This window comes from Chiloscyllium punctatum, chromosome 9 (assembly GCF_047496795.1).
Source record: "Chiloscyllium punctatum isolate Juve2018m chromosome 9, sChiPun1.3, whole genome shotgun sequence".
In the NCBI taxonomy this organism is placed as follows: domain Eukaryota; kingdom Metazoa; phylum Chordata; class Chondrichthyes; order Orectolobiformes; family Hemiscylliidae; genus Chiloscyllium; species Chiloscyllium punctatum.
In genome coordinates, this window is record NC_092747.1 from 19,567,993 (window position 1) to 19,591,014 (window position 23,022).

At 41.0% G+C, this 23,022-nt stretch overlaps 1 protein-coding gene across 3 annotated transcripts in view; it reads left to right on the forward strand.

Annotated features, from left to right (window-relative positions):
- Positions 1-23,022, forward strand: part of oca2 (oculocutaneous albinism II) — a 545,784-nt gene that overhangs the window by 101,169 nt on the left and 421,593 nt on the right. For all 3 annotated transcript variants that reach the window (XM_072576986.1, XM_072576990.1, XM_072576987.1), the window contains exon 3: positions 1,805-1,918. In XM_072576986.1, the coding sequence (XP_072433087.1) occupies positions 1,805-1,918 (114 nt within the window). The remainder of the gene's footprint in view (positions 1-1,804; positions 1,919-23,022) is intronic.

Below are 23,022 nucleotides of genomic sequence, written 5' to 3' on the forward strand. Positions count from 1 at the left end.
ACCTCAGCTTCTCAACAAAGCTTCTCAAGAGCAGAATGGTGACTCAGTGGTTAGCACTGCAGTCTCACAGCACCAGAGACCCGGGTTTGATTCCAGCCTTGGGTGACTGTCTGTGTGGAGGTTGCACATTCTCCCTGTGTCTGTGTGGGTTTCCTCTGGGTGCTCTGGTTTCCTCCCACAGTCCAAAGATGTGCAGGTTAGGTGAATTGGCTGTGCTAAATTGCCCATAGTGTTAGGTGCATTAGTCAGAGGGAAATGGGTCTGGGTGGGTTACTCTTCGGAGAGTCGGTGTGGACTTGTTGGGCCGAAGGGCCTGTTTCCACACTGTAGGTAATCTAATCTACTTAGGGAAAGCCATTATAGTGCTTACATAGTTTAGAATTGCTCTGTATGGGCAGGCAGATGGAAAGGTAGTCAACACTAGGGTTCCTTACACTACTATATCCATTAGAAAGGTGAACATTCCAAGTTTGAGTGGACATTGGTTTCCTTGCCTCTGATCTGTTGCTGTGGCAAACCTTGCAAGAAGGCAAATACAAGTCGGCAAGTAAGAAGACAAATGCAATGATGGCATTTATTTTGAGAAGACTTGAATATGAAAGCAGGGGTGTACCTCTGAGGCTCTATAAGCCACTGGTCAGACTGTATTTGGTGTATTGTGCGCAGCTTTAGGCCCTAGATCTCGGGAAGGATGTACTGGCCCTGGGGCGTGTTCAGAAGAACTTCATGAGAATGGACCCGGGATTGAAAAGTTTAACATATGAGGAATGTTTGAGGACTTTGGGTCTACACTCGATGGAGTTAAGAAGGAGGAGGGGGGATCTAATTAAAATGTACAGAATACTGAATGGCCTGGACAGAGTAGAGGTTGGGAAGATGTTTCCATTAGTAGGAGGGACTAGGACCTGAAGACACAGCCTTAGAGGAAAGGGATGACCTTTTAGAATGGAGATAAGGAGAAACGTCTTTGGCCAAAGAGTGGTGAATCAATGGAATTCGTTGCCACAGAAGGCTGTGGAGGCCAGATCATTGAGTATATTTAAGAGCGAGATAGATAGGTTATTGAGTATCAAAAGGATCAAGGGTTACAAGAAGAAAGTGTGAGAATGGTGTTGAGAAACTTAACAGCCATGATTGAATGGGCTGAAAGGCCTACTTTCTGCTCCTATGGCTTATGGTCTAATGGTCTAAAACCAGGATATTCCAGAATAAATGTTGGAGTGTCAGCTGTGCCTCAGTTGTCACCTCTGAGACACACACTAAGCTTTCCAGTTTCAAGACCCCTTTCCATGAATTGAACACATCATTCTTGGGCGACATACTAGTGCAGTATGCAGTGACTGCCACACCAACGGAGGTGCTGGATTTTGAGTGGGGTGACAAATATAAAGAATGACATAGTTCACTTTTGAAGAAAATGAAGAGCACTGTGCTTGGTCCTCTGATGCCGATGCATCTTTCAATTCAGATCATCAAACCAATTGTTTGGCCATTACCACATTGTTGCTTGTGGGTGTTTGCTGTTGAACATTAGCTCCTGCCTTTCCTACACAACAGTTGCTAAATTTCCAGATCAGTGAATTTCTTATAAATCATGTTAGGACATTTTATTGATGGTCATAAAAAAACATGATGCAAATGCAACATTTTATTTTTCTCTTTAAATAATTAGCATTTGATGGATCGATGACCAAAATGACAAAATTTATTGCATGTCTTGCGGATTTTGCCATGATAAGAAATTCTAGGCCAATGTACCTGAGTGGTCTTCAGACTAAATTGTTTCATTCCTTTTTTGTTTTAGGCTCCAGTCCAATGCAACAAGGAATTTAGAATACCAACACTTCAACTCCAAGTCACAGGGTAAAGATTTCAATGATTGGACACCTTTATTGAATGGCTCATCTGAAGGGACTGGGTAAGGTGAAAAATTAAATGAAATTAATTTCCTTGACTGCAAATTAAATGTAAAAGGTGGACAAAAGGGGATGTGAAAGGTGGCGACGGAGCTGAAGCACCAAAAAGAAAACTGCTTGCAGTTAGCATCATCCATTTTATTGTAAGTGAAATGATTCCCCAGAGGCTGGAATTCCATCAACAAATTACCCTTTGTTTACATGGGCACAGTACTTGACACTGATCCAGCTTTCTCACAGCCAGCTCTGAGTGAACAGAACCTCTGACACTCGGGTTTATATCTGTCAGCCAGAGCTCCCTGATTAGACCAGATTAACAGCCCCAGTCAGGGAAGTCATATTCTATGAGTTGCACCTGGCTGACCTCATAACAGTCGCTGCAGTAACAACCTGCAGCAAATAGTATTTGGATTTTGAATGAAAGTTATTGAAAAGAATTAAGTAGCCTCATTGAGAACAAAGACACTTATGGTGGGTTTGTTGTTGAGGCTGATGGATCACATAAAACATTAATGGGCCAATGTTTTACCTCACCTCACTGCATTGAAATTCACCAGCCACCTATCTACCCATGACACCAGAATGTCAATCTGTTTTTGAAGTTTTAGACTACCCTGCTCACAGTTTACAATTCGTCTGAGTCTTGTGTCATCCACAAAATTTGCAATTGTTTCCTGCGTACCAAGATCTATGTCATTTAGGAAAAACAAGGGTGCCAATGGTTTACTACCCTGGGGAACTCCACTATGAACGTTCCTCCAGACTGAAAACTACCCATAACTTTGTTTCCTATCCCTCAGACGTTTGTTTCCATGTTACCACCAAATATACATCCACCATCATCTTTTGGCTACACGTCCTTTTATTATAAAACACACTGAGTTGTGGAAACAGACCCTTCAGTCTAATTAGTCCACATTGTGTTTAAAGTTCAATATCTCAGTAAGTGAGATATCTCTTCACTGTCATGGCAGCATTTAATTTGGCTCAAGGTACCAATCATAAGTTAACAATGAAAGTTTTTATTTCAGTAACGTGTGTATTTCATTAAAAAAAAAGTAGTTTGCAAGGAATTAATTGCTATGACTTCAGGATTTCTTGCTTCCCAGGTAGTTAGGCATTCCTTTGTTGATAGGCTATCTTTGGCAGCTTCTCTCCCAGTTTTCCCTTTGTTGGGGCTGGCTTCTTCCCCATCATCTCCTCCCCCTCTGCAGCTATTGGTTTCTCCTGCATGTTCTCCCCCCCGGACATTGGCAATTATTTCCTTTGCCACCCCTTCCCCTTTCTAACTGTCCCAGTATTGTCTTGCCCAACAGACTTGCTTCCTGTCTTCCCACTAACCTTGTCCAGCAGATTGAAAGTAGATTGCTTTGTCTTCCTCATCACTCGATGAAAACCTGCAACTCCCTTCCTAGCCGCACTCTGGTTGTCCTTGCGTAGTTCCAGGTAGTTCCTCACCACTACTTTCTAGGGGAACTAGGGAAGGACAAGATGTTACAAAAACAGAAATTGTTGGAAAAGCTCAGCAGGTCTGGCAGCATCTGCGGAGAGAAATCAGAGATAACATTTCAGGTTGAGCCACCCTTCCTCAGAACTGATGTTAGCTTGGAAAAGATCTGTTTATTACCAGAAGATAGGGTAGGGGGAGGGGGTAAGGTGTAAATGATAGCTGGACAATAACTTCTAGTCTTACCAGTGATGCTCACTACAAAAATGAATAAATCAAGTAAAATATCACATCGATCCTCTCAAACATGGATTATTAACTGTTCCAGAATATTTTTGCATTGCCATCCTTAGTCAAATGAGGTCTGACAGTCTCTGTGATGCTGTAGACATCACCGTTGGTGTGCAGTGTTTGTTGGGTGAGGCAGAGCAGGTGCTCTCGAATTTCCAGTTCCAACTTGATCTCCCTATCTCTCTTACTGTCTCTTTCTCTTTCTGCTTATTTTTCTTTCCTCTGTGTCTCTCCCCCCTCTTTGTTTCTTTCTCCCCCTCTCTTTTATGTATAATGTGAGCACGAAGTGACTTCAGGAAGTAATAAACAGGTTATTAAAATTTAATGTAAAGGGTAAGTGAGGCACAACAGTTTGAATTAAAAGAGGTAAAGATTGACTCAGGCACATTGATAAAGGCTTACACTATTGACAGAAGCAATTTCAACAGCCACAGAACACAACCTATGCTCAAGTACATTAATAAATAGAAGTAGGTCAGGGAAATTCCCAAGTCTGGTGAATTGCATACTTTTCAATCTGACTATCATCACATTAAATATTTAATATTTCTAGACCATTCCAAGTAATATTAAAATCTTGCAGCTCTAACTCTTGACCTAAACAGCCTTGGGGAAGATCAAAATGCCCTATTGAATGTATTTTTATAGTTCAATCCAGCCCACTAAAAATTCAAAATGTGTTTTTACAGAGCACATTGAATAGGAATTTGCATTTTTGACTTATTCTGGAGGTTCTATTGTATAAAAATAGGCTCCAAATTGCCAAGCTTTCTATGAAAATATTTTATAATTTGCTTTACTAATCCCTGTTTAAATAAACTAATGAGGCTTCATTGTGTCTCGCAGAGATTACAATTCCACAACGATGTTAGTTTTCGTTAACACAAATACAATTATAGTTAGTGGTACTTAAGATATAATAACAGTAACCATAATATATCATTATTCTGATTAACTACTCATGAAAAACGATTATATGAAATTAATTTCTTGGTGTGACTGTAATGCTTTCTGGGTGTGTTAATCGAGTCACACCCACATTGTTTCAAGAAATCTGCACAACTGGGTTACAAGCTACTGAGTAATATAATTAATCCTTTATTGCCAATTATTAAAGAAGGCAGTTGACAAAAGTTTTGAATTAACCCAGAACAATAGAAAGCTGAAAGGAGTCTTCAGCATCCTTCCATCTATGTAAGGGGATGGCCATGTAACTAATCAATGGGGTATCTTCATATGGTGCAGTTTTGTTGATCGCTAAAGACTCAAATCTGTGAGAGACAGGTTGTGCTGCATATGAGGCGGTTATCAGATGTCATAATTGGCTGTTGATTTTGGTATTGGTGGCTCACTGTAGTCAATGATTGTCATGGTCTCGTTTGCTATTTCTCTCTGACAATGGCTAGGGTTTCTTGGGTGTGAAGATAGTTAAAAATCACACAAAAGCAAGTTATAGTCCAACAGATTTATTTGGAGGCACTAGCTTTCGGAATGCTGTTCCTTCATCAGGTAGCTGCGGAGCAGGACCATAAGACACAGAATTTATACAAAAGATTACAGTGTCATGCAACTGAGATGATATATTGAACAAACACACTAAGGCATGATAATCTATGTGTAAAGTTCTTCATGTCTTGCTGGAAAACACGGTTAAAAGCTGAGCTTTGGGTGTTTTGCTAATCCATCGGCTACAGCCAATACTTAGATTCATAGGATTCCTACAATGTGGAAGCAGACTATTCTGCCCACTGAGTCCGCACCAACTATACACGGAGAGAATATGCAAATTCCACCCAGACAGTCATTTGAAGATGGAATTGAACCCAGAACCCTGGCACTATGAGGCAGCAGTGCTAACCACTGAGCTACCATGCTATCTTTCACTTGGAAAATTCTCATGGATCCATCCACCTTCCATCCTGCAAGTGTGACCAAGTCTTTGAAGACAAACAAAAATGGGAATTGCTGGAGAAGCTCAGCAAGTCTGGCAGTTTTTCAACCAATTTGTGTTTTTGTTTGATTCAGATCTCCAGCATCCAAAGTGCTTTGTTTTAGTCATCCGTGAGGTCACCATTGCTCAGTAAAAGGCCACATCCTTGGGAGACTGTGAAGAAAAAACAGAAACTGTTGATGAAACATTTTATTTTGTCCTGAGGAGACTTTTTTTTAGAGGACTGCCTCATTTGAGATTTAAGCTATGAGGTGACCAGGATATGAAAGTTGGTGAACATCCTTAATTGTTGTCCATCTTTTACAACTGTCCAACGAGGCGCTGAGAATTCAGGCCTCCAAAAGCAGCATCCTTGTCCTGAAAGGTCAGCTTGACGTTATTCTGTGCAGATTTTCTGAATCAGTGGGGCTGCTTTTCGTCTGTGAATATCGAGGTCTGCGTCAAAAGGTGGATTGTTTATTGCAGTGGACCAAAGGTTGCAGAATTTGCTAATCACGTTTCATGGAGTGTTGCTCCATGATGAAGGGCAGAGCTGTGAAACTCTGTCCCATAAATCCGGTTTTCCTGATGTGAAAGTAAAACATCTGACGTGTCATTCTATTGTTCAGGACTAGGCCCGACTGTAACTTTGCTGTTTGTTTCAGGTAAGTGCATAGTGAATATTCCCAAAGTGAATTAGCTGATCTGACTGCCAAGTTTTAAACAAACGGAATTTATTAACAAAATTACAGAATGAAACACAAAGAACAGAAAATAGAATACCGAATAATTTATCCTATCCCAAAAACCTGAAAGCCTATCCCGACTTAATGATGCTGTTCCAAAGATACTTGCAATCCGAATAAACACAGCCCTTAGCACGAAGATTAAAGCTAAACAGAAAGCTTACAGGTTTCAAATCAGAGGAGGGAGTTCAGCAGCTGCAAGTAACTCTAATCTAAACGAAGGCTACCTGCACAGTTAGCTGGCCACTCCCCTTTGATTATACCTTTTTAAGACATGAAAGTCTGAGGCTAGAGGCATTATCTGTTAGGGATAAACAAAAGGGGCCCCAAAAACCCTTCAAACCCAGCCTTGTTAGAGCCTTGGGTCATTTCGAACCTCTCTGAAAGAAACCAAGGACAATATACCCTTGTCAAAGAACAGGTTCGTCACACTAGGCTAAGGGTCGAGTGCAAGACAGTGTGATTAGTGTAGGTAGTAGTGTATTTTGCAGTGAAACAGACATGATGAGTTGAATGGCCTCTCCTGTACTATATGATTCTAACGGAGAGCAAGTTAACAGCATTATCAGCATTGAGAGACTTTCTGATCAAGATATCTAATTTTTGTCTTTGCTTTCAATCTGGATGTCACATTATACAGGACATTGGTGAGGCCACTTTTGGAGTACAGTGTGCAGTTTTAGTTGCCCTGCTGTAGAAAAAATATTATTAAATTGGAGTGGGTTCAGAAAAGATTTACCAGGATGTTTCCAGGACTGGAGGGTTTGAGTTATCAGGAGAGGCAGGATATGCTGGGATTTTTATCACTGGAGCGTAAGAAGCTAAGTGGTGACCTTATAGATATTTATTAAAATTATGAGAAGGATAGATAAGATGAACAGCAACGGTCTTTTCCCTTGGATGGGAGAGTTCAAAACTAAAGGGCATAGTTTTAACGTGAGAGGGGAAAGATTTAAAAGGGATCTAAGGGGCAACTTTTTCCACACAGAGGGTGAGTCAAATGTGGAACAAACTACCAGAGGAAGTGGTAGATGCAGGTACAGTTAGAACATTTAGAAGATATTTGGACAGGCGCATGAATCGGAAAAGTTTAGAGGGATATGGGCCAAATGCAGGCAAGTGGGATGAGTTTAGTTTGGGAAACTTGATCAGCTGTTTCTGTGCTGTATGATTGTATGGACAAATGTTTAGAGATTGTCGTCTGACCTATTTGTAGGTGAGCTCCTTCCATTTCTGTATGAAAGAAAAGTATGGTGTTCTGGAATAACTAACACAAGTCAACTGTCATGTAAACCTGGCAGAAGTGGGTAATACAGATGCTGGATATTAGAGTCAAGATTAGAGTGGTGCTGGAAAAGCACAGCAGATCATGCAGCATCCAATGAGCAAGAAAATTGACATTTTGGGCAAAAGCCCTTCATCAAGAATCATTCCTGATGAAGGGCTTTTGCCTGAAACGTCGATTTTCCTGCTCCTCGGATGCTGCTGCACCACTTTAATCTTGACTGTCATGTAAACCCACCAGCCATTTATTCATCACTGTAAGCATGCATACAGGAGAAAGGGTGTTCAGATTCCTCCAAAAGGCATCTCAACAATTCAACAGATTTCTAGTCTTTATACTATTCTTGTAACATTCATGTGTCATAATTACATCATTGATCGTATGCTCTAGTTTACATTTTGTTTTGCACTTACACGATAATGTAAAAATAGATCACATCTGACACCCCTTCTTCCTCCTTCATTTTCTTCCTTCTCATACCAGAATATTCTGACTTCTACTTTCTCTAACCTTCACTTTAACTCTTTCTGCCCACTTTTTTAAAAATCAAGAACGTTAATTGTTCAAAAATGGTAATGGCCTCATCCATCTAACCTTTACTTGTTGCTAGAGAATGTATCCCCCCCCCACCCCCCCGAATATCATCACTTTTGCTTTAACAGCTATATCTGGTAACCCATACCCTAATTAGATCACTAATCCTACATCATTTCTGTAAATTAGCAAGGTTAAGAAAAGTATGTACATAAAAATGCGAGAAGTAAGAGCAAGCATAGGCACGTCAGCATCTCATAGCTTCTTCATCACTTAATGTACTCATGGTAGATCTCATCTCGGCCTTAACTCCACTTTCCTGTCCGTCCCTATAACCTTTCAATGCATTATTAATCAAAAATCCATCTTCTCCTCAAATTACTCAATATACCGGCATCCACCACACTCTGGGGTAGTGAATTCCACCCATTCATGACCCTTTCAGAGAAGTAATTGCTCCTTATCTCAGTTTTAATCTGCTACCCTTTCTATTTTGGCAGAAAAAAAAAATATTATCCAAATTGTGAGAGACTGCAAAACTCAGAGGCAGAGGAATCTGGCTCTCCTTGTGCATGAATTGCAACAGTTAGTTTATGGGTACAGCAAGTAATCAGGAGAGCTGATAGAATATTATCGCTTAGTACGAGGGGAATTGAATACTAAAGCAAGGAAGGTATGCATTAGCTATACAGGGTACTGGTGACATTACAGGAATATTGGGTACATGACTAGTCTCCTTATTTAAGGAATGGTGTAAATGTGTTGGAAGAATTTCCAAGAAGATTTACTGAACTTATACCTCAAATTGGCTGGTTTTATGAGGAAAAGCTAGGCAGGCTATGTTTGTATTCATTGGAGTTTGGAAGATTAAGAGGTGGAATGATTGGAACAGATAAGATCCCAAGGGGTCTTGACAAGTTAGATATGGAGATCATGTCTTTTATTTTAGTGTTTTTAAAAACTGTGGACTGGAATGAGAAAGAAATAATGCTTGTTAGAATGGGTTATATGTTTGAGAAGCCAATAACCTGACACTCCTGCCAAACATCAAGTAAACAACTTTGAACAACCAGGAGCTGAAATTGAAGTTGCAGAAGATTGAGTCAAGGGAGTGTAACATTGAACATAGGACCAGGAGTAGACTATTCAGCCCTTTGAGCCTGATCTGCTATTCAATATGATCATGGCAGATCACAGAACCCCTTCAGTGTGGAAGCAGGTCACACTGCCCCTCCAAAGAGCATCCCACCCAGAACCAACTGCCTATCCTATCCCTATAACTCTGCATTTCCCATGACTAATTTGTCTAATCTACACATGCCTAGACACTATCAACCAATCTGCACATCTTTGGGCTGTGGAAGGAAATCTACACAGACACAGGGAGAATGTGCAAAAGCTACACAGACGCTTGCCCAAGGGTGGAATTGAATCCGTGTCCCTGGTGCTGTGAGGCAGCAGTGCTAACCACCGAGCCATTGTGCTGCCCCCAACTCGAGTCAACTCTATCTTGTTTTTACTTTCTCTCCATACTGTTTGATCCCTTTAACTGTAAGAAGTATATGTAACTCTACCTCCTTGAAAACATTCAATGTTTTGGCCTCAGTTGCTTTCTGTAGCAGGGAATTCCATAGCCTCACCACGCTTGGTGAAGAACTTTCTCCTAATCTCGGTCCGAAGTGTCCTATACCATATTCTTAGACTATAATCCTGCTTCTGGATTCCCTGGTCATCCTGTCTGCATTTACCCTGTCTAGTCCTGTAAGAACTTTATAGGGTTCTATTAAACCCTCCTCATTCTTCCAAACTCCAGTGAATACAGTCCAATGGATCCAATCTCTCTTCATGTGTCAGAGCTGCCATCCCAGGAATCAATCTGGTAAACCTTTGTTGTGCTCCCCCTAGAACATGCTTCCTCAGATAACAAAACCAAAAAGGCATACAGTACTCTTGAAATAATCTCACCAAACCCCAGTACAACTGTAGCAAGGCATGGAGACAGTAAAGACTGCAGATGCTGGAAGCTACAGTCAATAGATATGAAGCTGGAGAGACACAGCAGGTCAGAAAGCATCCGAGGAGCAGGAAAGTCAACATTTTGCACCGAAGCATTGACTTTCCTGCTCCTCAGATGCTGTCTAACCTGCTGTGTTTCTCCAGCTTCACATCTATTGACTGTAGCAAGGTATCCTTGCTCCTATATTCAAATCCTCTCACTGAAGGTCAGCATTCCATTTAATCTCTTCAAGCCTTCATTACCTGTGTTGCTTACTTTCAGTGGCTGATGTATAAGGACACTCAGGTCTTGCTGCACCTTCCGCTTTCCCAATCTATTGTCATTGAGACAATAAGCTGCTTTCCTGTTTTTGCAACCAGAGTGGATAACCTCACATTTATCCACATTGTACTTCAGCTGCCGTACATTTTCCACTCACTCAACTTATACAAATCCCACCGGAACTATTCTGCATTCTCTTCATCCTCCCACCTACCTTTGTGTCGCCTGCAATTGTAACAAGGTCAGCCAAGTGGATCTCATAGAATGAGTTTCCTGTGTGACGAAGCTGCCCCTTTAACAAGTTATGGTGTCATTGGCTTTTTTTTCAGAGAGATCGTAAATGACACAGACTCCGAAAAGTCGAGGGTTCAAGGTCTTTGGAGCCAACTTGATAATAAGAAACAGATACTGCCCCAGTCAGAAGGCTTTCAAGTAAAAAAAAAACACACGTTTACAATGAAGGGGAGTGGCCAGTTCTTCCAGCTCCGCTTTTCTCTGGTTTGGTTTAGTGTTTAGCAGTAGTGTGGAAAAAGCTGCTGGACCCAAAGAAGCAGGTCCAGGCTGGTACTCTCTCTGACTTCTCTCCTGTAAGAACCTTTGTTGGATTATACCTTTTATGCTTGGTCACACAGCAAACCCATTCTATGAGATCCACCTGGCTGACCTTGTTACAATCACTATGTGTGAGCTAGTAGATGTTGTTTACTCGAACTTTCAGAAGGCTGGCAATAAGGTCCCGCAAAATAAGTTAGCGTGTAAAATTAATTCGCATGGGACTGGGTGTGATGTACTGGTATGGACAATGAACTGGTTAGCAGACAAAAAATGAAAAGTAGAAATAAATAGGTCATCTTCCAAGTGACAAAAAATGACTCATGGAGTACTGCAAGAATAATTACTTGGACGCTAGCTAATCACAATATTAATGATTTAGATGAAGGAGCTAAACATAATCTCTCCAAGTTTGCAGGTGACACAAAGGTAGGTGGGAGAATGAAGAGGGTGCAGAAGAGTTCCGATGGGATTTGTATAAGTTGAGTGAGTGGAAAATGTATGGCAGCTGAAGTACAATGTGGTTTATGGAGATTGTTGCAAGTATTTGAAACAGCATCATTAAGTTGGAATGTTCTGTCGGGTTTTCAGGGAGGTTAAGTTATTTGGTATTCTGTTCTCTTTTGTTTGTGTTTCATTCAGTAATCTTGTAAATAAATTCTATTTTGTTTAAAATGAAGTGGTTTGACCAACCGCATCTCTCCTGGAATATCCACGTTACACCTGCTTAAAACAACGAGCAAAGTTAGGGTCTGGGCTACCTTCTTGAAATGTTTTGAGGCGGTCTGGCCTGGTCCATAACAGATTGGGGGTTCTTTGCGGAATTTGTTCTGTAGTTCCAAATTGGAATTTGGATTGTTGGACTCGAAGGCTGTGAATGGTAGGTGTTAGTGTTTTTTGTTCCGGGTGTTAATTCGGTTGGTTTAAACAGTGCTTGGGATAGCAATGGCTCTTTCAGTCACCAAGAGTTTTCTGGGGGTGGAAGAAGTGACCTTGGGGGTTTTATAAAAGGTAATTAAGGCCAGGCTGCTGGAGTTAGCAGACAGGAGCTGCCTCCTTCTGTGAGGAAAGGAGAGATAATTACATCAATAGCTCAGCATTTAAAGTTGCTGGAGGCCATCAGAATCTTTAGAAATGGCTGAAATTCAATTGAAAATGAAGCAGCTTGAGTTAGAGGCAAAGGACTAGGAAAGGCCAACAGAAATGAAACAGTTTGCATTACGATTAAAAGCAGAGGAGAGAGAAAAGGAAAGAGATAGAGAAGAGAGAGGAAAGGAAGAAAGAAAGGGAATTAGAATTTCAGAAATTGGCACTTAGGAAAGGGGAGAATGTGAGCACGGGAGATCAGAGTCGAAGATTGTGATGCTGGAAAAGCACAGCTCGTCAGGCAACATCCGAGGAGCAGGAGAATCGACGTTTCTTCGACTTAGACAAGAAAGTCAGCTGAAAAGGATGGAGAGGAAGGCTTAGTGATGAAGAAAGTTAGGATGAGCCAACCCATGGTACTCAAAGGCCTGGAGGGGGTCTGTTTAAATATGTTCAAGCATTGCCTAAAATTTGATGATAAGGACGTGGAAGCCTTTCTCATCTTATTTGAAAAAGTGGCTAAATGAATGCAGTGGCCAGTGACCATGTGGGTTTTGTTGACCCAAAAAAAACTTGTAGGTAGAGCTAGTGAAGTATTCACATCACTATCAGAGGACTTCTATGGGGTGTATGAAGAGGTGAAGAAAGTCATCTTAAATGCATATGAGCTTGTACCAGAAGCCAACAGACAATGTTTCAGGAATTTAAGGAGAGTCCCTGGTCAAACCTACATTGGGTTTCAAAGGATCAAACAAAGTAATGTTCATAGGTGAATAGGGGAATTAAAAATAGAGCAAACAATGCTTTTAGACAGTTGTTTTGGAGGAGTTTAAAAATTCACTTCCGAAAGTAGTGAGAACTCATGTGGAAGAGCAGAGAGTTAAAACGGCATGATTAGCAGTTGAAATGGCTGATGATTATGAGTTGGTCCATAAAACAAAGTTTGGCTTCCTGAATCTCTATCAATCCGTGAGGGATAGAAATTGGGGAAAAGAGAAATCCTCACGTCGAAAGGGAAAGGTAGATCTTGGTGAAGATCATAAGGATAACTTACCACAGGGTGAAAAGGAAACCATTGAAGGGCACAGAGAAGTTAAAAAGCTCCGATGTTTTCACTGCGATTAAATAGGCCACATGAAATCACAGTGTTGGTGGGTTAGGAAATGCACTGGGAAGCTAGTTGCAGGAAAACAGGATAAGCCAGTGAATTTTGTCGGAATGGTAACAGAGAGCACAGTGGAGACTGGAAAGCTTCACCAGAATGTACAAGCTGGTTGGAGGTTGGTTAAGGAGGAAGTGCCTGATCTTCTTAAACCATATACCTGCAATGGTAAAGTTTACTCGTATAGGCCAGGAACAGTAGGTAAAGTCAACAGTTGAAACAGGGGAGATCCAAGAGTACAGATAAGAAAGTTGAAATGGAATTCACAGAGACCCTGTTTGATCAGATGGTTGAGGCAAACCAGGAGCAGATAGATGACAAAGCAGACATCTTGTAAATTAACTGAGTTACAGCAGAAAGGTGAAAATTTAAAGCAGTTGTATCAAAAGGCATACACAGAAAAAGAATCTGAATGTATCCTTGAATGTTATTATCTTAAAAATGACATCTTAATGAGGAAATGGAGACCATCACATATTTAGGGAGATGAGAAATCAGCAGAAGTTAATCAAATCTGTATTGTCAGTGGAGTATAGAAAGGAGATGTTGCCAGTGGTGCACGAGCTACCTCTAGGGGGTCATTTAGGAGTGAGAAAAACACAAGCTAAAATACAAAAACATTTTTATTGGCCTAGACTGCAAAAGGATGTATTTGAATTTTGTCAGACGTGTCATATATGTCAGGTAATTGGAAAACCACAGGCAGTAATAAAACTTGCAGCTTTAATACCTATTTTTGCATTTGAAGAACCTTTTACAAGAGTCCTAGTTGATTGTGTAGGGCCCCTACCTCAAACAAAATGTGTGAATCAGTATTTGTTAACAATAATGGATGTGTCCACTAGATTTCCAGAGGTCGTTTCATTACGCAATATCACAGCTAAAAGGATTGGAAAAGAATTACTCAAATTTGTCAATAGATCCGGACTACCGACAGAGATACAAACAGATCAAGGGTCAAACTTTGCATCAAAATTATTCAAGGAAGTGATAGACAACTTAGGAATAAAAAATTCAAATCCATTATGTACCATCCAGAATCACAGGGAGCACTAGAAAGGGGGTGTCAGACATTAAAACCATGTTGAGGGCTTACAGTGAAGACTATCCAAATGATTGGGATAAGGGAATTCCATTTGTGCTTTTTGCAATCAGAGATGCATCAAATGAATTGACCAAATTCAGACAATTTGGATTAGGTTTTGGGCGTGGAGTGAGAGGATGGTTAAAATTGATTAAGGAGAAATTGGTAAGTCAGAATTCAGAGATCACGTATTTAGATATGTGTCAAAGTTTGGGGACGATTAAATAGAGCGGAGGAGTTGGCTAGACAGCATTTAAAAGTACTGTAGCATACAATGAAACAGCAAGCAGACAAGAAATCAAAGATTTGCTATTTTGCTACCAGGAATGAGGTATCAATGTTATTTCCAATGGTAGTCGAATCTTTAAAAGCAAGGTTTAGTGGACTGGGAAGTACTAACCTAATTATGCATGATGTAGATATAGGAGATGCTGTTCTAATTAAGCAAAATCCTGATAGGGATAACCCTCTAAAGTTGGCACAGGTTCAAACCAAGATTGAACGCATGCTCCAAGATGACATAATCCAAGTGAGTAACAGTGACCGGAGGTCACCCATAGTAATTGTGCCAAAATCAGATCATACCCAGTGGTAATGTGTGGACTACCACAAAGTCAATGCAGTTACAAAGACTGGTGCATATCTGATTCCACGTTTGGAAGACTGTTGAAAAGGTGGGACAAGAAACTTATATTTCTAAGTTGGACCCGCTCAGAGGCTACTGGCAGGTACCTTTGTCAGAACGAAAAAAGACAATTTTGGTTGTTGTAATGCCGGATGGACTGTATCAGTTTAAAGTCATGCCATTTGGCATGAAAGGTACCCCAGCTGCATTTCAGAGACTAACCAGTAGGGAAGGAAAGCAAGAGAAGAATGTGTTATTGGTTACAACACACAGAGGGAAGAACTGCATCGTATATTTGATGACTGGTGATTTTTAGTCACACGTGGAAGGAGCATCAACAACATTTATCAGACTTGTTCGATTGACTTTGGAAGGCAGGCTTGGTGATAAATCTGGCTAAAAGTGAATTTACCAAAACCCAAGTCACCTTCCTGGACCATGTTACTGGACAAGGATAAATGGCCCCACGAGATGCAAAACCAAAAGTAACTGGAAAGTTTCCGATGGCATCAATGAAAAGAGCAGTGCTAGGGTTCTGGGGATTGAGTGGATTTTATTGAAAATTTGTATCAAATGTTAGTAGTGTGGCTGCTCCACTCACTGGATTGCTAAAGGAAGGCATGAAGTTTCAGTGGACAGTGGACTGTCAGAAGGCGTTTTGACAGCCTGAAAGCTGTGTTAACCACTGCCCCAGTCTTAGCCATGCCTAATTACGCAGAGCCATTCTAGGTGGCTATTGATGCAAGTGATGTGGATATTGGTGCTGTGCCCTCGCAAGAAGACGGCAAGAAGATAGAGGGACTTATCGGCTATTTGTCCAGCAAGTTAAACATTCATCAGCAGAAATATTCAATGGCTGAGAAGGAGACTTCGAGCTTGGTGTTGGTGTTACATTTTAGCGTTTGTTACCAGTAATCATATACACTGAACAAAGAGACCTTAGAGTTCATAGCTACTTGAAAGGAAAGTTGCAGGTACACAGGATAGTAAAGAAGGCGTTTGGAATGCTTTCCCTTATTGGTCAGAGTATTGAGTACAGGAGTTGGGAGGTCATGTTGCGGCTGTACAGGACATTGGTTAGGCCACTTTTGGAATATTGCATGCAATTCTGGTCTCCTTCCTATTGGAAAGATGTTGTGAAACTTGATAGGTTCAGAAAAGATTTACAAGGGTGTTGCCAGGGTTGGAGGATTTGATCTATAGGAAGAGGCTGAACAGGCTGGGGCTGTTTTCCCTGGAGCGCCAGAGACTGAGGGGTGACCTTATAGAGGTTTATAAAATCTGATGGGCAGAGACAGAATAAATAGACAAAGTATTTTCCCTGGGATGGGGGAGTCCAGAACTAGAAGGCATAGGTTTAGGGTGAGAGGGGAAAGATATAAAAGAGACCTAAGGGGCAATTATTTCACGCTGTGGGTGGTGTGTGTATGGAATGAGCTGCCAGAGGATGTGGTGAAGGCTGGTACAATTACAACATTTGAAAGGCATCTGGATGGGTATATGAATAGGAGGGGTTTGGAGGGATAAGGGCTGGGTGCTCGCAGGTGGGGCTAGATTCGGTTGGGATATCTGCTCAGTATGGACGATTTGGATTGAAGGGTCTGTTTCCATGCTGCATATCTCTATGACTCTATGATTATAACCCATTGTGTTTTGTGAAGAAACTTAAAGACAAAAATGCCAGACTATTTAGATGGAGCTTGTTATTACAGCCATTCAATTTGAGGATTGTGCATGTGCCAGGACAAGAAAAGGTGATTGCTGACACAATGTTGAGACTCGAATGAGAAATAGAGACGTTTGGTGGCAGGAGTACAACAGCCTGAAACAGAATGTAGTTGTGCATGTTTGCACGTTTATAGTTAATATAATGTATATGTGTGTTTTAGAGTGCTAGCAATTTGGGTTTCAGGGGTTTGAAAATGAAGCCATCTTTGGATATTCATGGTTCATTTTTTTAAGTAGGGAGGTGTGACAAAGCTGCTCCTTTAATAAGGTTATGCTGTTCTTGGCTTCTCTTTTCAGAGAGGTTATAAATGACACAGACTCCGAAAAGTCTGGGGTTGAAAGGCTTTGAGCCCAATTTGATAATAACTAACAGATACTGCCTCAGACAGAAGCCTTTCAAGTTTAAAAAAAACACTTGTACAATGAAAGGGGAGTGGCCAGTTCTCCCAGCTCAGCTTTTCTCTGGTTTGGTTTGTTTTTTAGTAGCAGTGTAGTAAAATCTGCTGGACCCATAGATGCAGTTCCAGGCTGGTACTCTCTTTGACCTCTTGCTTGAAAGACCCTGAGTTTGATTTTACCTTTTGTGCCAAGGGTTGTTTATGTTGCAAGTATTTAGAACAGCATCATTAAGTTAGGATGTTCTGTTGGATTTTTGGAGAGGTTAAGGTTATCGGTATTCTGTTCTCTTTAGTTTGTGATTCCTTCAGTAATCTTGTAACTAAATTCTGTAAGTGGTTTGTCCAGCGGCATCTCTCCTGGACTACCCATGTTACAACTGCTTAAAACAGCTAGCAAAGTAGGGTCTGAGCTACCTTCTTGAAATGTTTTGAGGTGTCTGGCCTGGTCCATAACATCTGATTGGGGCTATGAACCTGATCCAATTAGGGAGCCCTGGCTGACAGATTTAAGCCCAAGTATCAGAGGTTCTCTTAACTCTGAGAGCTGGTTCTGAGGATGCAAGACCATTCAAGTACTGTGCACATGTAAATGAAGCATGGTCTTGTGGCATTGTTTCACCCCCTTTATTATTCAAATAATTACATCCTTGGAAAAATATACATATTCAGCTCTACTTAGTGCCAATCTTCTGTTTTCCCCCGATAATCTTGCACCCTATTTCAACCAGGTTGGTAACCACAGCGGATTTGTCTATGGACTAATGACTAGTTATCGATGGCAGAGACTTTTGCTTGTGAACAACTGTGGATTAGTACTCAGATAAATGAAGTAATTTGGAGCTGGTAAAAAGTTAGAGAGAGAAACAAGTATTCAATTCTTCCTCAGTTTGGGAGCAGTCTCTCTGCATTCAAAACTAACTTTAAACCTGAAGAGTGCAGGAGTAATTTACAGTTTGCTTCTAGGCATGGGAAACTTCAGTTAAGGACAGATTGAAGACATTGGGACTGTTCTCCTTAGAGATAAGAGGTTGTCAGTATCATGAACAGGCTGGATAAGAAGGAGCTGTTTCTTCTTGTAAAAGGAATAAAACCAAGAGAGCATAGATTAAAACGGATGTGCAAAAAAAAAGCAAAGGTGATGGGAAACGAAACGTTTTCACTCAGTGAGTAGTTGTCTGGAAATATGGTGGAGACAGTTTTAAATGAGGCATTTGAGGGAGCATTGGCTAATTATTTTAATGGAAATAGTGTGCAAGGATATGGGGAAAAAGCGCGACATTGGCATCAGGTAATAATGCTAATTTGAGGGGCAAGTGGGCCAATTGACCTCCTCCTACACTTTAACAGCTCTGTGATTCTGTAATTCTGCAAAGAAAACGAGTTAATCTTTTCTGTGACTGTTATTGTAAGCTGTGACTTTTAGCTGATAGGTCAGAGATGTTTTATAAGTGAACCTTTGTGTTTCTTATAAATGAATGGAAGCATCTGGAGAAAGCCAGCAGAAGAGTCAGAAGGATCATCTCAGCAACAGAACCTGGGAACAAAGACGACTGAACTGTCTTTCCAGTTTTACCCCACTGCCTTAAAACCTGTTTTCCCTTTCTGTCTTTCCGTGTATGTGCGTAAGGGAAAGTTTAGAAGAAGATTAGAGTTTCAATCAATAGTATGATATGCTGACAGTTAATAATTGCTTATCTGTTGCTAGAATTTATTTACTTGTAATAAATAATGATTTTTGTTTGGTACAGAAACCTGGTCGATGCTTTCAGTTGGGAGTGTGGTGCTGGGAAAGCACAGCAGGTCAGGCTTATGCCTGAAACGTTGATTCTCCTGCTCCTCGGATGCTGCCTGACCTGCTGTGCTTTTCCAGCACCACACTCTCGAGACTCTGATCTTCAGCATCTGCAGTCCTCAGTTTCTCTGGTCGATGCTTTCAATCAACTGGAGTCTGAAAATCAGGCATTCTGGGGAACTTTACCAACTTTTTACAAAGCTTTAACTTTTGTGAAGACTCCAGAAATAGCAAGGTTTAATCTCCAGTGCGCTACCAAGTGAGGTGTAACGAAAGGAATGCTTCCTCTTGTGGGAGAATCTAAAACCAGTGTGGGGTTGGTCAACATTTAAGCATGAGGGTTTGCTCATATTAGACAGAGATAAACAGAGTTATTTCCTTGCAGATGCTTGAGAGTCTTCGGAACTCTTCAGTTCAAAAGGCAGTGTAAACAGTGTTAGTTTTTGATAAGCAGATGATGAAAGTTTATTGGGGGGATAGCTGGAATTAATCACCCATGGAGGTCGGGGCAGAAGCCTGGACTGACCGATGGAGGTCAGCAGTGGCGGTCAGTGGCAAATGCGGCTGGTGAGTATAGGCAGCTCTTGGCCCAGTGCAGGGGGAAGTGAGCCCTCTTAGGGATGCCCAACCTGGGGTGCGTGCAGGCCCATGGCTTCAGAAAAGGATTGCAACATTTGACTTCATTTCTCTGTTTTCCTAATTTTACACTAAAAATTGTACTGCTGATCTTTTAAACCTATTTCTTTATTTTTCTACTTTTGTAACTAAGATTTTGTACCTAAGGAAGTGCTGTGTGTGGTGACATTTTGCACTTTTCTTGGGACTCTTGCCACCCTTGAGTATGTGTGGGAATAAAAACCTGTTAAAAAAAATTCTAATCAGATAAACCATTATCCTATTGACTGGCAAAGTAGTTCAGTGCTGTGTGGTATTCATTAGGGCGATTGAGGTTTTGAAATGAGCATTTGAATGATTTTCGTTTGGCAGGTGGTAAAATTTCATCCAGTAAAATCTGGAATCAAAAGTAAACCTGGTTGTCACCATTATTAATTGTTGTAAAAGCCCATCTATTTCATGAATGCCTTTTAGGGAAGGAAATCTGCCATCCTTACTCAGACTGCTCTGTATGTGACTCAAGACCCACAGCAATGTGGTTGACCCTGAATTGCAGAGTGAACTGGCCTAACAAGCGACCTGGTTAAATCAAAAGAAACAGGATGGGACTACCCTGTCACTTCCTATCCTATCACTTCACTGTCACTGGATCAAAACCTTGGAACTCCCTCCACAATAGCATCGTGGGTGTCTACATCTCAAAATGTACAGTGAGTCGTTCAAGAAAACAGTTCACAACCACCATCTCATGGGCAACAAATGCTGCCGTAAACATCGATGCCCACATCCTGTGAATGAATAAAACAACATTGAACTTATGTTTATGTAACTTTGCATTTTCATAACCTCAGGAGATTTCAAAGTGCTTCACAGGAAATGACATGCCTCTGAACTGAAGTCGCCATTGTCATATAGGAAGTAGAGGAGACAATTTGTGACCAGCTGGGTTTCTGAAACTGCAATGAGATGATGACTAGATAATCTCTTCTAGTGTTAAAAACAACAAAGAGCTGCGGTTACTGGGACTCAGAAACAAAAACATAAATTTTTCAAAAAACTCAGCAAATCTGGCAGCATCTGTGGAGAGAAAGCAGAGTTAACCTGCTGAGTTCTTCCAGAACTATCACTCTTAGTGATGTTGTCTAAGAGATTAATGTTGGTCTGGACAAGGGCGCACTTTTATTTGGGGACACATTGCTGACTGAGTTATTGTGGAAAATTGCAACAAAATCTGAATTAACTACAATAATATATGAAAGATTACCTTTATTAACCTATTGAACAAATTAAATTTCTGCTTGCCTATTGGTTCCTTTGTAGGTGCAATATATCATGCTTGGAGAACTAATATTGAGGTGAAAAAGATGTATGGAAGGAATTGGGAGAAAGAAAATCAAAGATAATGACAAATGACTTTGAGAATCAGACAGGTTTTTTTCAACTCAGGTATAGTTTTTTTGAAAGTATTGTACTTGAATTTCTGACTACTCAGGTTAAGGTAGGTTAGATTTTAGGGGATTTAATACTACTCTATTTTAAGCATGAATACTGTATTAACATTTGCAAAGCCAATACAGAGGTGGACTATTTGTAGATGAAAGCTAATCCTAATATGCATTATAACATTTAATGAACTGAGTCAAAAATGTGAGAGATTTCCTGATTTGGTCCAGTAATTCTGAAATAAGTACACAGAGGCCAGTACCTCATTACCAACTCATCCTTTCTTTAGTTACGCACAGTACACTAGCTTTAGCCAGCCAGCTCGGAGTCAGTCCCCTGAACTGAGGAGATTCTAAATCCCCTGTTTATGTATATATCTTTTTCAAACTCCCACACTACTACCAAACAGCGATAGTGCCTAGTTCTTCCCAGCACCCATGTCGTGTGGGTGCAGGACACAGTGAAGAAACAGTGAATGCAGAAAACTTTATTCATACTCCACCACCAGGAAGAAACAGCACTCGAGTAACCAGTGACAAGCAGCACCCTTCTCTGTAGAGGTATTGCCTAAGTGATCGAAAAAGTGAAAGGGAGGGTAGGGTCAGGATTAAATCAAAATACAATTGGAGGGGGAAGTAGAACACTCTACGCCTCATGGTGCCCACCTCTCCCTGAAAACCACAAGGATATTGGTGGACACCGTGTGCTCCTTCTCCAAGGAGGATCTCCTGTTTATATATTTTTTCTATATTTTCCCCCCACATTACCACCTAACTGCGGTAGTGCTTATTTTTCCCCAGCACCCATGTTGTGTGTATACAGGTGTGAGACACAGGGAAAAACAACACGTGTACAAATCTTTATTTGCATTCCACCACCAGGAAGCAAAGAAACACCCAAGTGGCCAGTGACAAGCAGTGCCCTTCACATCAAAGGGCAATGCTGTGTGATCAAACAGTGAAGGGGAGGGAAGAGATTAAATCAAAATAGAGTTGGAGGGGGGAATAATACACTCCACTCCCTGCAGTGCCCACCTTTCCCTGAAACTCTCGGGGGTGTTGGTGGACACTGTGTGCTCCTTCTCCAGAGACACCCGGGCTATCTGCTGTTTATATTTTTTTTACCCTACACTGGATCACAGCTCCCTCGGAGGCAGTTTTCAGAGTGAACAGAATGTCTGTCATTCCTGTTTTTTTTTGAACCCCTGGCAATAAGCAGGTAACTATAGCCTGATTAGCCTAAAATGTATTCTTGGGAAACAATGTTGGAATTAATTAATGTGGAAGCAATAGCAACACATGTGGGAAATCATAATCTAATCAGCAGAGTCACAGCATGGTTTCATGAAAGGGGAAATCATGGCAAACTAATTTATTAGAAATTTTCACGGAATTCTCAACCAGGGTGGATAGTGGGGAAACCAGTAGATGTGTTGTGTTTGAACTTTCGGAAGGCATTTGATGAGGTACCTCACAAAAGCTTAAGTCACAAGATGAGAGCCCACGGTGTTGGAGATAATATATTGGTATGGAAAGAGAATTGGCTGATGGTCTGGAAACAGTGAGTGCGGATAAGGAGTTCTTTTTCGCATTTGGGGGGTTCCACATGGATCAGGCTGGGGCCACAACTGTTTATGGTATATGTTAATGACTTGGATGAAGGAAGTAAATGAGCTGTAGCCAAATTTGCCAATGACATAAAAATAGGTGGACAGACAAGTTTTGAAGGGGATAAGGAGTTCTTTTTCGCATTTGGGGGGTTCCACATGGATCAGGCTGGGGCCACAACTGTTTATGGTATATGTTAATGACTTGGATGAAGGAAGTAAATGAGCTGTAGCCAAATTTGCCAATGACATAAAAATAGGTGGACAGACAAGTTTTGAAGGGGATACAAACGGAGAGGGATCAAGAGGTTAAGTAAGTGGGCGAAAAATTGGCAAATGGTATGCAATGTGGGAAATTGTGAGGTTGTTCATTTTGGAAGGGAGAACCCAAGAACAGAGTATTATTTATATGAGGGAAAGCTGCAGTAACCTGCAACACAAAGGGACTTGGGGGTACTTGTACACAAAACAGAAAGCTAGCACACAGCTGCAGCAGGTAATCAG